The sequence below is a fragment of the Rhinolophus sinicus genome, linkage group LG01, assembly GCF_036562045.2.
Source record: "Rhinolophus sinicus isolate RSC01 linkage group LG01, ASM3656204v1, whole genome shotgun sequence".
Classification (NCBI taxonomy): Eukaryota; Metazoa; Chordata; class Mammalia; order Chiroptera; family Rhinolophidae; genus Rhinolophus; species Rhinolophus sinicus.
Window position 1 is genome coordinate 107,487,068 of NC_133751.1, and position 17,696 is coordinate 107,504,763.

Below are 17,696 nucleotides of genomic sequence, written 5' to 3' on the forward strand. Positions count from 1 at the left end.
ATAAGAGACACAGAGGGACATTACATAATGATAAAGGGGTCAGTCCAACAAGAGGACATAACCCTAGCAAATATCTATGCATCCAACACAGGAGCACTGAAATATATAAAGCAAATATTGACTGACGTAAAGGGAGAGTTCGACAGTAATACAATAATAGGGGAGTTTAACACCCGATTGACATCAACGAATACATCAGTCAGACAAAAAATCAACAAGGAAACAGTGTCCTTAAGTGACACACTAGACCAGGTGGATTTAATTGATATTTTTAGCGCATTCTACCCCAAAGGAGCAGAATATACATTCTTTTCAAGTGCACATGGAACATTTTCCAAGGTACACCACGTTAGGCCACAAAACAAGTCTCGATGAATTCAAGAAGATTGAAATAATATAAAGCATCCTCTTTGATTATAATTGTATGAAACTAGGAATCAATTACAAAAAAAAAATCCTAAAAAATACACATGAACACATGTGGCTAAATAACGTGCTACTCAACAAAGAATGGATTAACACTGAGATCAAGGAAGAAATCAAAAGCTGCCTTCAGACAAATGAAAATGAAACCACAGCAACCAAAAATCAGTGGGACGCAATGGAAGCATTCCTAAGAGGGTAATTCATAGCAATACAGACCAACCTCAAGAAATGTGGTTACCAAAGGGTAAGCGGGGAGGGGGTGGTTGATGAGGCTAAATGGGATCAAATATATGGTGATGGAAGGAGAACTGATTCTGGGTGGTGAACACACAATGTAATATATAGATGATGTATTACAGAATTGTACACTTGAAACCTATATAACTAACTATTGTCACCCCAATAAAAAAAAAGAAGGAAATAAAAAATCTAAAATAAGTAATCTAACTTTACACTTAAGGGAACTGGAAAAAGAACAGCAAACAAAGCCCAAAGTGAGTAGAAAGAAGGAAGTAATAAAGACCAGAGCGGAAATAAAATAGAGGTTAAAAAACAATACAAAAGATCAAGGAAACCAAGAGCTGGTTTTTTGAAAAGATAAAATTGATAAACCTTTAACCAGACTCATCAAGAAAAGGAGAAGACCCAAATAAAATCAGAAATGAAAGAGGAAAAATGACAATGGACACCATTGAAATACAAACAATTTTAAGAAAATACTATGAGCAATTTTATGCCAACAAATTGGATAATCTGGAAGAAATGGATAAATTCCTAGAAACATAGACCTTCCAAGGCTGAATCAAGAATATCTGAACAGACCAATTACAACTAACGAAATCGAATCAGTAATCAACAGGCTTCTGACAAACAAAAGTCCTATACCCGATGGCTTCACAGGTGAGTTTTGCCAAACATTCAAAGAAGAATTAACACGTATTCTTCTCAGACTACTCATATTCCAAAAAGTTCAAGAGGAGGGAAGGCTCCCAAGCTGATTTTATGAAGCCACCATTACCTTCATTCTAAAACCAGACAAAGACATTACAAAAAAGCACAAAACTATAGGCAATATCCCTGATGAACACAGATAAAAAAATCCTGAATAAAACATTAGCAAACTGAATTCAGCAATACATTAAAATGATTACACACCATAATCAAGTGTGATTTATTCCTGGTATGCAAGATTGGTTCACTCTCTGCAAATCAATTCACGTGCTACATCACATAAACAAAATTGAGGATAAAAATCATATATCAATAGATGCAGAAAAAGAATTTGACAAAATCCAGCATCCAGTTATGATAAAAACCCTCAGCCAAGTGGGAATAGAGGGAACATGGCTCAACATAATAAAAGCCATATATGACACACCCACAGCTAACATAATGCTAAGTGGAGAAATGCTAAAAGCATTCTCCTTATGATCAGGAACAAGACAAGGATGTCCACCTTTATCATAGTACTTTATGCAATATAGTACTGGGATAGCCACAGCAATCAGATACAAAAAATAATTGAAAGGCATCCAGATGGGAAAGAAAGAAGTAAAACTGTCATTATTTACAGATGACATGATACATATAGAGAACCCCAAAGATCCCACCAAAATACTATTAGAACTGATAAATGAATTCAGTAAAGTAGCTGGATACAAAATTAATATTCAGAAATTGGTTACATTTTTAAACATCAATAACGAAGATATTAAGGGAAAAATCCCTTTTACAATTACATTAAAAAAATGCCTAGTAATAATTTTAACCAAGGAAGCAAAAGACCTGTTGTCGCAAAACTATAAGACACTGCAGAAAGAAATTGAAGAGGATACAAAAAAGTAGAAGCCAATACTCTGCTCGTGAATAGGAAGAATTAATATAATTAAAATATCCATATTACCTACAGCAATCTATAGATTCAGTGCAATCCTGATGAAAACACCAATGGTGTTTTTCACAGAACTAGAACAAATAATCCTAAAATTTATGTGGAACCGTAAAAGACCCTGAATAGCCATGGCAGTCTTGAAAAAGGAGAACAAATTTGGAGGTATTTGATATCAAACTATACTACAAGGCCATAGAAATTAAAACAGCATGGTACTGGCATCAAAACAGACACATAGGTCAATGGAGAAGAATACAGACCCCAGAAATAAATCCACATCTATTTGGTCATTTAATCTATGACAAAGTAGGCAAGGATATACATTGGTGTAAAAACAGTCTATTCAATAAATGGGGCTGGAAAAACTGGACAAATACATGAAAAAAATGAAACTGAACCACCTTCTTACTCATTTGAGAATAAACTCAAAATGAATTAAAGACTGAAATGTAAAACCTGAAACCATGAAACTCCTTGAAGAAAACATAGGCAGTAAACTCTGACTGTTACCCTTAGAATATATTTACTGATACATCTCCTCGAACGAGGGAAACGAAAGAAAAAATAATCAGATGGGACTACATCAAACTCAAATTTTGCACAGCAAAGGAAACCATCAACAAAACAGAAAGACAACCTACTGAATGGGAGAAGATATTTGCCAGTGATATATCTGATAAGGGGTTAATATCCAAAATCTGTAAAAAACACATACAACTCAACAGCAGAAAAACAAACAATTAACAAATGGGCAGAGGACCTGAGTAGACATTTCTCCAAAGAGGACATATAGACGGCCAACAGACATATGAAAAGATGCTCAACATCACTAATAATCAGGAAAATGCAAATTAAAACCACAACAAGATATCACCTCACCTGTCAGTGTGTCTATGATCAATAAACCAACAAACAACAAGTGCTGACAAGGATGTGGAGAAAAGGGAGCCCTGGTGCACTGTTGGTGGGATTGTAAATTGGTGCAGCCACTATGGAAAACAGTAGGGAGTTTCCTCAAAAATTACAAATAGAACTACCTTATGCCCCAGCAATTCCACTTCTGGGTATTTATCCAAAGAAATCCGGAATGCTAATTTGAAAAGAAATCCAGAACACTAGTTCAAGAAAAGATCTGACAATTAAGTTCACAAACTCCTCTTAGAAAAAGTGCTGCATACCTCATTGCTGAATCACTTCCCAAGGGGAGTGCTGGTTACCTTCAAAGCACTCCCCTTGGGAAGCTATGCACCGATGCCAGTGCCAGCCAACCCTTCAAATTTATTTCAGAACTTTTTTTCTGGAATGGCCATCAGAGCTGTTGTCGTATTACCCTTGATGTCCTAAATGTCATCAAAATGTCTTCCTTTCAATATTTCCTTTATCTTGGGGTAAAGAAAGAAGTCATTGGGGGCCAGATCAGGTGAGTAGGGAGGGTGTTCCAATACAGTTATTTGTTTACTGGCTAAAAACTCCCTCACAGACAGCGCCGTGTGAGCTGGTGCATTGTCATGAGGCAAGAGCCATGAATTGTTGGTGAAAAGTTCAGGTCGTCTAACTTTTTCATGCAGCCTTTTCAAAACTTCCAAATAGTAAACTTGATTAACTGTTTGTCAAGTGGTACAAGTTAATAATGAATAATCCCTCTAGTATCAAAAAAAGTTAGCAACATCATTGCAACAAAGTTCACAAACTTAATTTTAAGACCTATATTCATTGCAGCGCTATTTACAATAGCCAATATATGGAAGCAAAGGAAATGCCCATCAACAGACAATTGCATAAAGAAATTTTGGTACATATATACAATGGAGTGTTATTCTACCATAAAAAAGAATGAAATCTTAACCATTTGTAATAACCTGAATGGACCTAGATAGTATTATGCTAGGTGAAATAAGTCAGACTGAGAAAGACAAATACCATATGATCTCATTTATATGTGGAATGTAAAGAATAAAATGAACAAAAACAGAAACAGACTCATAGATACAGAGAACAAACTGATGGTTGCTAGATGGGAGGGGAGTTGGGTGGCCTCGTGAGAAAGATGAAGTGATTCAGAAGCACAAATTAGTAGTTATAAAATAGTAAATTACAGTATGGGGAATATAGTCAATGATACGATAATAACCATATATAGTGTCAGATGGGTACTAGATTTTTCAGGGGGATCACATCATAAATTACATAAATGTGTAACCACCCTGCTGTACACCAGAAAATAATATAAAATAATATTGAATGCCAGCTATGATTGAAAAAAATAGTCGTGGAGATGTGAAGTACAGCATAGGAAATATAGTCAATAGTATTGTGATAACTATATACAATGTCAGATGTTTAATAGACTTACTGAGATTATCACCTTGTGAGGTAGATAAATGTCTAATCACTATGCTGTTTTGTACACCTGAAACTAACATATTCTATGTCAATGTTAATTGAAAATAAATTTTTTAAAATTAACTGGTTCTTATCCGCATGCATAGCTCATTTTTACAGTTGTAATCAAAGCATATATTTAAATTAATATTTCTGTGCTGTTATTTATATATAAATCTTTAATATCTCCATTGAAAAATTGCATCTCTGAACCCTTTTCCTCATCTTTTAACTGGCAATCATGATATGACAATGTATATGAAAGTGCTTTTGTAAATTATAACAGTCATAAAGATTAAGTGGGAAGTTGCTTTGGAGACTTTACACTGGGAATATACATTTTGGAATGAATTTGCAGGCCAGAAGAGTTCTAGATTATAAACTAGGGATACGTCTTTATTTATACTACCTGATAATAATACATAATTTCCAATGTAAATTTAGGTTCTGAATTTGCCACGGACTTTTCAAATGCCAGTACAACTGGACTTTTTGACCCATATGAGGTAAAATTTCTTTCCTGCATTTTGAATCATCAATTTTTGTGTAATTTTATTGGGATTCTGATGACATATTTCTATGCTCAGATGTGTTGGAGCGGGCTCGTTACCTCTCTGCTTTCGATACCACTCTCTCTCCTGCCTCCTGTGAGGGATACCAGGTAATAACAAACACTGGACATGAAACCAGCAAAAGTGCCCCTGAATTCCTTTACTTTAAGTGGGGAAAAAGCATTTTATTACATGTTGAGGTAACTTAATGAACCTACGTTATATAACTTTTTGGTCTATGCTAAAAACAATTTGCTGAATTTTAGAATTAAGATTTCTAGAACTGTAACTTTTTTTTAAATCAATTTTATTTGAAGCTACAATTTTGGATCAGTGGATGAGGAGATATTTGGTACACCTATACCAATAATGGCCTTGGTAAGTAGAAAATTGGAGAGTTTTTCCTTGTATAGTATAAAGTAAATGAGTATATATAAATATTTGGAGTTAGATATAAGAGACACAAAATGTCCTTGTAGAATAAAATTAAAGTATATTTTTTTTCTTTTTAAGTTAAAGCACCCTGGATATAATTAGAAGCATTCTCTGTATTCTGGAAAGGGGATCTGCTGGGCCAGTCTTCCATCATGGAAGCACTTTATAACCTTTTCTGACTTTTCTATGTATTGTTTTTCAGAAAACTGTTAACTTTTTTTAAATGTTGTATTCTGAGTAATGTTTTTTAATATTTGATAGTCTGAGATAAAAAGTATGAGTAATAGGGCCAATTTGATAAATTTCAAAGTTTAAATTTGATAAAATGTAACCACAAACAATGATAGGGCAGATAAAGAAGCAAGTTGTATTTACATTTTATAAATCCTTAGCCAGCATCTATCAGTAGAGAGGCTCGTGGAAGAGTGAAAAATTAGCTGTTTCTGGTTTATGAGGGTTCTTTGATTACACTCTTTCACTTTGGCTGGATGAGGCAGTTGGAACTTGGAGAATCCCAAAGATTTACCACCTGATTCAGAGGATGTGTAGACCTTGCCTTCAACTTCCTGTAAAGCGTAATCAGGAGATACCGAACAATCTGTCCCTAGATGGACAGTCGCCACAGTAGGTGGAGGAACAAGGTGAAGGAAGGGGAATTTAATTCCTAAGTTAACAAATTCCTGGTCATTTAGAGAGGACCAGTTTTATTCAATCTAGGGGTAGGCTCAGGTTTATATTAAAGTATGGCTGGAAGAATTATAGATTACTGAGAAAGGTTTCTTCAGATGAGTTTTGGTCCTTAAAATATTGCTGAATGTGTATCTACACTTAAATATATTAACAAAGTGTTACTGTTTTTCTTTTAACAGAAATGTATAGTTGGGAGATGTATGGTTTTGAATTAACATCTATTTATAATTAAGCGTACACCTGTCACTCTTATTAAAAGAGAAATTAGTGAGGTCAGTTATTTTGACTACTGAATGAAACCACTTGTAAGATGTGAACAAAAAATCTTGGTTTATTTTTTGCATAATTTCTATTCTGACCTTTATTTCTAAGATTAATTCTATGATACTTAATACTCATGAAGTAGGTTAGTCTTAGAGAGACTCTTATCCTATAGTTGTTGTTCCCTGTTCTCTCCCAAGATTCTTTTTAAGGAAAATGAAAAAGGAAAGAAAATGTTGAACCATGAGAATTAAGTGAGACAGTGGGATACAGTGAAATGGGCCACTCACTGCTCAGGGCCCAAAGATCTTACCTGTGAACATGATTGGCAGGTCGCGGACCAGCAGTCAGCCATGTTTGGAGAGTGCTGCTTCCAGACAGGAGATGTGAAATTAACCATGGGGACTGGGACATTTTTGGATATTAATACTGGAAATAACCCTCAACAGAGTGTTGGAGGTAAATAGTTATAATTTATCCTGTGTATCAATAACATACCACCTTTTGCATATTTAACTTTCATGACACTATTTTCCCATTTTACATTAAGGATATTCTCTAACATATTTTTCATTATTCTTAGAGACAATCCCTATTTCCCTTTTATCTTTACATTAAAACCATAAGCAATGAGAGAGATGTTAAGGGAAAAATTCAGAAGGATTAGGGTATATTGGTTAGCTTTTCAAAAATGTACCTATAATACATATTATATGTGTTTAAAATGTCTTTCTAGACCTCCAAAATTTCTTTTATGTGTTAGAAATTTTTCCTCTTTTTGTGAATTATTTTGAGGTGGTAGTTATCAACTAGTGATGCATGCGTATTTAGGGTTTAATGACAATTGCTGAAAATTTGTTCTCCCTGGGGGGAGAAATCCTGGGATGTACAAACCAAGAAATCTAGGTGATGTAACCACGCCCAGGATGGCTGGGACCTCTTAGTCTGGTCCCCTAATATGGTTTCTAAGAGGTGGATTTGAAAATCTTTTTCCTATCTACCATCACCGCTAAAGCTTTTTCTTTTCCCCTAACTGGGAAAATGGAAGCTAGAAAATGTTGATCATTGCATTAGGTTGCTTCTGCTTAGGAGCCTTTTTGAGAAATCACAGATAAATGTAATATATAAGACAGTCCTCAAGCAAAACAATCTCATGATAACCTTTTATTTCTTAATTAAAATATTGGTTTTTTTTTGTTTCTAGAGACATAGGTATGCCTATGGCTAATAAAAGCTAATGTTTAAGTTCATATTATATGCCAGGCACTGTGCTAGATTCTTTTTTATGTATTAACTCAGTTTATTCTCACAAGAGCGCTCTGAGGTAGACCATTTTACAGTTGAGGAAACTGAGGCTAAGAGGTTAGAAACTTGTAAGACCACAGCTACTAAATGAGAGAGGACTGGGATTTGACCCCAGGCATTCTGACTTCAGAGCCACTTTGTTCATTTTTTAGTTAATCAGATTGTTTCGTTGTAGACGCCTCTGCAATGAATAATGTTATATGACTTACATTTTTTTTAAAGGCTTTTATCCATTAATTGGGTGGAAGATTGGGCAAGAGGTTGTATGCTTAGCTGAAGGCAATGCAGGAGACACCGGCACTGCCATAAAATGGGCCCAGCAGTTAGGTAAGTCCTCTATGACCAGATTTCAAAGGCCAGACTTAAAGAATTCAAGAATGCCACAGGGTTGCAGATCAGTAGGGAATGAATGGATTGTTCAAATGAAACATAAAATGACATGTGCTAGAAGAAAATGTAGAATGTTATTTTTATGATATTGGGATGTTGTAAAAGGCTAGGTGTTAAGGCCAGATACCATAAAGAATAATAGACTTAAGTATATAAACTATTAGAATGACTAGGAAGAGAGATGCTATAAACAAAGTTAAAAGACAAACTGGTAAGAACCATTTGTAGCATATGTCAGAAAAATTAATAAAGATGACAAAAAACGGACAAAGGTATAGGTATAGGTATTTCATAAATCAAATGACTTTAAAAATGCTGTTCAAATTCAAAAATCAAAGAAATACACGTATAAAATTAATGTCACCTATCATTGTCAGAGCTTAATTAGTTCGATATGCTCAACATTGGTGAGAATGTAGAGGAAAAAACAATTATGTTTTCCAGGGGGATGAATGTTAATTAGTATGGCCTTTCTGGAGGAAGACCAGGCAATATGTGTGATTTTATAGAGTGCGGACTCTTTGCCCACAGTTCTATTTTTTGTTTCCTAAGAAAGCAATCCGGCAGGTGTGCAAAGATGTGTATACATAGGTTGTTTAATAGATCAATTGGAAATAAGATCCTACCTAATAATAAAGCATTAAATAAGTGACTGTCCGTGTATCTATGGAGTGGAACATTGTACAGCCACAAATAACACTGTAGTTGCATATCTTATTGACATGAAATATTGTCTATTATACGTTAAGGAGGGGATGAAGCATTTGCCTGTGTAAATATTTTGTGCTTTTTAAAAACATAGCTTTATTGAGATACAATTTACATACCGTATGATTCATCTATTTAAAGTGTATAATCAATGTTTTAAAGTAATTTCACGGGATTGTACAACCATCACCACAGTCTCATTTGAGAACATTTTTGTTCCCCCAAAAGAAACCCACATACCTATTGTTAGTGACTCCCTGTTCCACCCACCTAAGCTCCCATTAATCTACTTTCTGTTTTTGTGGATTTGCCTGTTCTGGACATTTCATATGGTTGGAATCATATAACATGTAGTGTTTTGTAACTGGCTTCTTTCATTCAGCATAATCTTTTCAAAATTCATCCATGTTGTAGCAGGAGTCAGTATTTTACTTCTTTTTAGGACTGAGTAATATCCCATTGTATGGACAGACCACAGTTTCTTTACCCATTAATCAGTCGATGGACATTTGGGTTGTTTCCTCCTTTGGCTTCTATAAATAATGCCCAGCCTGTATATTATATAACCATGTTTTATGCATAAATTGTGAAAGGTTACATACCAAAGTGTTAGCAGTAGTTATCTCTGGTGAGTTAATTGTGGAGCAAACTCTGACTTCCTACTTTGCTGATTTGAACTAAGCTAGTATATTTAAAGACAAAGCTAATTCTATTGGCAGAAAACATACACTCCAGGAGGAATACGTCAATTCATTTCTTTCTTTCTTCCTTTCATTCTCTTTGTCTATAAGCCTTCACCTGCATGATAAGCATAAGATTACTTATTAACCAAAAAATGTTTATCTCACAGCTTTTTATCACTTAAAAGACTTCTCCTTAAATGTACTTCTTTTAATTTTTTGGACATGTGTCTTTAGATAACTCCTGATTATCAGAAATAGAAACTTATAGGTTACATACGAATACTTCTTCTCTCTTAGTTATACCTTTCATTAATTTTGCACCTTCCCAGAAGATGCAAAGAAAGAGTGGAATAATTTCACATTCATCATTAAGAAAAAAATCATCCCCGAGTTGCCTGTGCATATGTCAGTGAGAATCATTTTCACTGTCCAACTGGGTTGAGGCTCATCCTTTGTGATTTTTAAGTGATGAAAACTCTTTCCTGGGAGATGGAGCTAAGGGACCCTGACCTAAAAAAGTGATGTGATTTCCGGGAGAGACACAAGCCCCTCCTGAAGGTGTGCCCCATCTCTGGCAGGAAAACAGGACTGTTGGTCCAACTGGAGGGAGAGAGAATTCAGAGTTGAATTATTTACTTTGAAATTTCAATGATCGGCTTAGCTAAATGTTACTGGTATGTGTCTGTCTGAAATTCATACAGAAAGTTGACATTTACTTGAATGTGTCTCTTTCTATTCTGAGAATTCACTTTAATGGGTGTATCGGAAAAATAACTACATCATTCAGGAGAAACACAGCACTAAGAGTCTGAGTAACCCTGTCATTTTCTTGAAGGTGTGTAATCTGAGCCTTTATATCTTTGCATGACTTGCTGGACTTGGTCCATTCTGAATGGTGGTTTCCTTCCATGTCTCTACTGAGTTGTACAACTCAGGCTCAGGCATAAAAGCTGTTTTAAAACAGTTTCATCTTGATTTTTAGATTTATTTTCTTAATCTTTTTCACACAGGGTAGTTCTCTCTCACTTTTTTTTTAGCCTCTTACGTTAATGGCCACATTTGGGTCCCTACATTATCATCTCTTTTCTTTGTAATTTGGTCCATTTCTGCTTCCCTTCACTTCTTTGTTCTATTTTGCTAGCTCAATCTTACAATTATTTTTATGTCTTCCAGCTTGTATTCAGTTAACAAGTAATTGTGTGCTTAGTATGTGCCTGGAACTGTACGTGCTAGGAGGACACCATGAATAAGACAGATACTCCCTGCCCTCCTGGAGGTCACAGTCTAGCAGGAAAGACACATATTAAATGAACAATTGAAAAAAATTACTGTTATGTACGAGGAAGGACAAGTAGTTGTGGGATCAATGATCTCTTTAAACGGAGAGCTTTGTCTAACTGGAGAACCTGAATGTTTCTTTAAAGAAGTAATGTTTCAGCTGAGCCCAGGAGGAAGAATAAGAGTGGTGGGGCAGATGGGAGAGGCAGCTGGTCATGGAACAGTCCACACAGAGAGGACCAGAGAGGAAGACCCCAGTGTGACCTGTGTAAGGCACTGAAAGAATGCCCCATTTCTTCTCTATAACTGAGGGAGTTCCCATCGCTGCCATCCTCCAGTAACATGAGTCAAGGGACATCTTTTCCTTAGTAGTGCCACTTTTAATTGCTACATGTCACATCTGCCTACTCCAGGCAATCCCCATAAGACACATTTAAAATTACCCAGGACTCTTGTTTACTAGAAATAAAGGAAACTGGTTCCTTCTCTCTGGGTATTTTCCCAAGAGAGATATAGCATCCCTCATTAGAGGAGAGGAGATAAACATTTTCTCAAATATGAACTAATTCTAGGTGGTTGGTGAATAGTTGCGTTACTGCTAGTGAGTAGGGCTTAGTTCATGGCCCTGCCTCCCTCTTGCTTCCTGCTGGGATGACAAACAGCAAGATGAGTAAGGCTCGCTGCTGAAGCTGGAGTGGAGCCCAAACAGGTGTTACGCCTTGAGTTCTCGGGTACACTGTACAGATCTGGGTCTGTAGATGGCGCCACCTAGTGTTAGTGATGGAAATACTTGAGTCTGGAAGGACCCTCAGGATGTGCTCTGTGCATCTACGTAGCCTCCCGAACCGAGAGAGAAACCTCTCAACACGTGAAGAGGAAGGTGCTGGCCTGGCCCATCCCTGGGAGAGCGGACCTCACTACTGTTCCGTCTAAACTGCGCCTCTTCCAGGCTGATGGGCGAGGTCTAATCTTTCTCATACTTAGAGAAACCCGAGGGCGTTCACGGCCTTACCTCTCACTGCCTGCCAATCCCATAAGCCTGACCTGAAAGAGAGCACAGAGTATTTAAGAGCATAGAGCACCCTGAAGGAGGGGGACCAAGTTCAGTGAAACACAGCAGGTGGCTCCTGCAGAGGCTGACGTAATGGAACAAACGGAAGATTAAAATAACACCAACTAAACCGAAACATAAAGGAACAAAAGAAAGTACTGCAAAGAAATGTTGGGGAAACAAGAATTTCAAAGCACAAAAATCATGATATGTAAAATGTAAAAAAAATTAATAAAACATAAAATTGACAGTGCTGAAAACCCAAATAGGAATCAGGGAGAATTTAAAAAGGAAAAAAAAACACCTGAAAGGTAAGGGATATAGAGGAAAAATCAAAGAAAAAACTGTGTGCATAATAGTCTCTTTACTGGAATATGAAAATATAATTATGGAACTGGAATTATGAGAATGTGAAAATTAAAGAAATAATTGAAAATAAACTTCCCTAACCCGAAGAAAGACCTGAATTTTCAGACTGAAATGTCTTACTAAGTTAAAAAAAAAGAGAGATAGAGACAAACTAAGGCAGTGATATGTAGATGAATTGTCAGAATCCCGAAAATAAAGAAAAGCTTCAAGACAAGAAGAACAATTTATTTGTAAACACTCAGACTGGCATGGAAGTTACTTATAAACTTTGGAAAATGGAACAACATCTCCACATTACAGAAAAAAAACAATGAGCCAATATCCCAGCACCTTTCTAAGATATCTTTATTTATTATATTAGTTTCAGGTGAATACCACAGTTATTCAACATTTATATATCTAAAGAAGTGGTCACCATGATATACCAGCAACCATCTGACACTGTACCACGCTATCACAATATTATTGACTATATTCCCATTTTGTACATTACATCCCCATGACTTATTTGTTTATACCTGGAAATTTGGACCTCTTATTCCCCTTCACATTTTCCCCCCTTTTAAAATTTTTCAATTACAGTTGACATTCAGTATTATTAGGTTGGTGCAAAATTAATTGTGTTTTTTGCAGTTATTTTTAACCTTTTAAACAGCAATTACTTTCGCACTAACCTAAGATTTTTATATTAATTTCAGGTGTATAGCATAGTGGTTAGACATTTATATAATTTAAGAAGTGATCTTGAAACCTATGTGACATTACTAACCATTGTCACCCCAATAAACTTTAATTTAAAAAAAAGTAAAAGTGATCCCCCTGACTAATCTAGTACCCACCTGGCACTATACTTAGTTATTACCATATTATTGATTATATTCCTTATACTTTACATCCCCATGACTATTTTGTAATTACCAATTTGTACTTCTTAATCTCTTTCCCTTTTTTCACTCACCACCCCTCAACCCTCTTCCCATCTGGCAACCATCAAAATGTTTTCTGTATCAATATGTTATTTTGTTATATTTTTCCTTTAGATTCCACATATAAGCAAAATCACATTGCATCTGTCTTTCTCTGTCTGACACTCCACTCAGCACAATACCCTCCAGGTCCATCTATGCTGCTTCAGGTGGCAAGAACCCATTCCTTTCCATGGACAAATAATATTCCGTTGTATATTTGTACCATCTCCTCTTTATCCATTCTTCCATCATCGCCAGGCTGCCCCCCATAAGATTGTCAGCTGATTTCTCAACAGAAACTTTGCAGGCCAGAAGAGATTGGCACAAAATATTCAATGTGGTGAAAAGCAAGGACCTACAACCACGGGTACTCTGCCCAGCAAGGCTATTATTTAAAATCGAAGGACAGATAGTGCTTCCCAGACAAGAAAAAGCTAAAGGAGTTTATCACCACCAAACCAGTATTACAAGGAATGTTAGAGGGACTTCTTTAATGGAGGGGAAATAATTATGAATAATAAAATGGCAATAGCTACATATCTATCAACAATTGCTTTCAATATAAATGGATTAAATGCTCCAATCAAAAGATATAAGAGAGCTGAATGGATAAGAAAACAAGGCACTTACATATGCTGCCTACAAGACACTCATTTCAGATTGAAAGACCCACACAGACAGAAAGTAAAGGGATGGAAAAAGATATTCAAATGGAAACAAACAAAAAACGATGGGGTAAGATATTATTCTTATTAAGTACAAAACAGACATTTCCTGGACAGGCAGTGTATACTTTCTGAGGAAATTACCTGAGGAAATACTCCAGCCAACGGGAAATAGAACAAAGATCTCAACAAGGAGAAAGCAAAGTATACAAATAGGGTATGTTTCAAATAAAACGTTGGCCTGTATATATGTATATATGGAGGCCACTTCTCGTTCTATTTTACTTGAACTGCTCTTATATCAAACTAATTTAAGTTTTCTTATTGCAGTGTTAAACACTTTATTTACATGAATTAAGAACATAATTTTGGATATCCATTTCAGAGATTGAAATGATCTTTCTTTTTTTATAATTAAAGTTTATTGAGGTGACAATTGTTAGTAAAGTTACATAGATTTCAGGTGAGTTTTTGTTTCTCATTTTTTTGTCTTGTTCTTTTGTTGTTTTTGGTTCATATACCACGTATCAGTGAAATCATATGATTCTCTGCTTTTTGTCTGACTTGTTTCGCTTAGCATTATAATCTCAAGATCCATCCATGTTGTCACAAATGCTCCTATATCATCTTTTCTTACCACTGAATAGTATTCCATTGTGTATATATACCACAACTTCTTTATCCATTCATCTATCGAAGGACATTTTGGTTGTTTCCATGTCTTGGCCACTGTAAATAAAACTGCACTGAACATTGGAGCACACTTGTCTATATGTATGAATGTTTTCAGATTCTTTTGGTAGATACCCAGGAGAGGGATTTCTGGGTCATACGGTAATTCTATTATTTGTAATCTTTTTTTTAATTTTATTAAATTTATTGGGGTGACAATTGTTAGTAAAATTACATAGATTTCAGGTATACAATTCTGTATTACATCATCTATAAATCCCATTGTGTGTTCATCACCCAGAGTCAGTTCTCCTTCCATCACCATATATTTGATCCCCCTTACCCTCATCTCCCACCCCCCACCCCCCAGCCCCCTTACCCTCTGGCAACCACCAAACCATTGTCTGTGTCTATGAGTTTCTGTTTCTCATTTGTTTGTCTTGTTCTTTTGTTGCTTTTGGTTTATATACCACATATCAGTGAAATCACATGGTTCTCTGATTTTCTGTCTGACTTATTTCGCTTAGCATCATACTCTCAAGATCCATCCATATTGTCACAAATGTTCCTATGTCATCTTTTCTTACTGCAGAATAGTATTCCATTGTGTATATACCACAACTTCTTTATCCATTCATCTATCGAAGGACATTTTGGTGGTTTCCATGTCTTGGCCACCGTAAACAAAGCTGCAATGAACATTGGAGCACACGTGTCTTTATCTCTAAATGTTTTCAGATTTTTTGGGTAGCTACCCAGGAGAGGGATTGCTGGGTCAAATGGCAATTCTATTCGTAATTTTTTGAGGAACCTCACCCTGCCTTCCATAACGGCTGCACCAGTCTGCATTCCCACCAACAGTGTATGAGGGTTAGTTTTTCTCCACAGCCTCTCCAACTCTTGTTACAATTTGTCTTGTTGATGATAGTCATTCTGAATGGGGTGAGGTGATATCTCATTGTGGTTTTTATTTGCATTTCTCTGATGATTAGTAATGTTGAGCATTTTTTCATATGTCTATTTGCCATTTGTATGTCCTCTTTGGAGAAATGTCTCATCAGGTCCTCTGCCCATTTTTCAATTGGGTTGTTTGTTTTTTTATTGTTATGTTGAATGAGTTCCTTGTATATTTGGATATTGGCCCCTTATCGGAGGTACTGTTTGCAAAAATTTTCTCCCATTCAGTTGGTTTCCTCTTTATTTTGTTGATGGTTTCTTTTGCTGTGCAGAAGCTTTTAAGTTTGATATAGTCCCATTCATTTAATTTAGCTTTCACTTCCCTTGCCTTTGGAGTCAGATTCATAAAATGCTCTTTGAACCCAAGGTCCATAAGTTTAATACCTATATTTTCTTCTACGCAGTTTATTGTTTCAGGTCTTATGCTTAAGTATTTTATCCATTTTGAATTAATTTTGGGACATGGTGACAGATAGCAGTGCAGTTTCATTCTTTTGCGCATGGCTTTCCAACTCTGCCAGCACCATTTATTGAAGAAGCCGTCTTTTCTCCATTGTATGTTTTTTGCTTCTTTGTCAAAAATTATCTGTCCATATTTATGTGGTTTTATTTCTGAGTTCTCAATTCTATTCCATTGGTCTGTGTGTCTGTTTCTGCCAATACCATGGTGTTTTGATTATTGTAGCCCTGTAGTACAAGCTAAAGTCAGGGAATGTGATACCTCCAGTATTGTTCTTTTTTCTTAAGATTGCTTTGTGTATTCGGGGTCTTTTGTGGTTGCAAACAAATCTGATGATTTTTCCTTCTATTTCTTTAAAAAATGCCATTGGGATTGTGACGGGGATTGCATTAAACCTGTATATTGCTTTTGATAATATAGCCATTTTAACTATGTTGATTCTTCCAATCCATGAGCACAGAATGTCTTTCCATTTCTTTGTGTCTTCTTCAATTTCTTTTAAAAATGTCTTGTACTTTTCAGCATATAGGTCTTTCACTTCCTTGCTTAAGTTTATGCCTAGGTATTTTATTCTTTTGCTGCAATTGCAAAAGGAACTGTTTTTTGTTTGTTTGTTTCTTTTTCTGAGATTTCATTGTTAGTAATAGGAATGCAGTGGACTTTTGTACGTTGATTTGGTAGCTGTCAACTTTACTGTATTCGTTGATTGTTTCTAATAGCTTTTTGGTGGAGTCTTTAGGGTTTTCTATATATAGCATCATGTCATCTGCAAAGAGTGACAATTTAACTTCTTCATTCCCAATTTGGATGCCTTTTATTTCTTTCTCTTGCCTGATTGCTCTGGCGAGGATTTCCAACACTATGCTGAAAAGCAGAGGTGATAGGGGACAGCCCTGTTGTGTTCCTGAACGTAGAGCAAAGGGCTTCAGTTTTTCACTGTTAATTATGAGATTAGGTGAGGGTTTGTCATATATGGCCTTTATTATGTTAAGATATTTTCCTTCCATACCTATTTTATTAAGTGTTTTAATCATAAATGGATGTTGTATCTTGTCAAATGCTTTTTCTGCATCAATTGATGTAATCATATGATTTTTGTCCTTTGTTTTGTTTATGTGATGTATCACATTGATGGATTTGCGGATGTTGAACCATCCTTGTGCCCCAGGGATGAACCCCACTTGGTCGTGATGAATAATCTTTTTAATGCATTGTTGCATTTGATTTGCTAGAATTTTGTTTAGGATTTTTGCATCTGTATTCATTAGAGATATTGGTCTGTAGTTCTCTTTTTTTGTGTTGTCCTTACCAGGTTTTGGTATCAGGGTAATGTTGGCCTCATAAAATGAGTTAGGGAGTACTGTCTCTTCTTCAATTTTTTGGAAGAGTTTGAGCAGGACTGGTATTAGATCCTCTTTGAAGGTTTTGAAATGATCTTAATGTGTAGTAAAATGACCCCCTAATTAAACTAGGCTTAAAGATTCTATGTGTGTGTATGGTTGTTATATAAAAGAAAGTATGTTACTGTGAAATGTTTCTAAATAGTATTTCTTT

General features: G+C 35.7%; 1 protein-coding gene across 4 annotated transcripts in view; it reads left to right on the plus strand.

The window, feature by feature from the left end:
- GK5 (glycerol kinase 5) overlaps positions 1-17,696 on the plus strand; it is a 91,064-nt gene that overhangs the window by 43,346 nt on the left and 30,022 nt on the right. For all 4 annotated transcript variants that reach the window (XM_019753590.2, XM_074334064.1, XM_074334071.1 and 1 more), the window contains 5 exons: positions 5,144-5,205; positions 5,287-5,360; positions 5,568-5,628; positions 6,969-7,095; positions 8,164-8,268. In XM_019753590.2, coding sequence (XP_019609149.1) covers positions 5,144-5,205; positions 5,287-5,360; positions 5,568-5,628; positions 6,969-7,095; positions 8,164-8,268 — 429 coding nt within the window. The remainder of the gene's footprint in view (positions 1-5,143; positions 5,206-5,286; positions 5,361-5,567; positions 5,629-6,968; positions 7,096-8,163; positions 8,269-17,696) is intronic.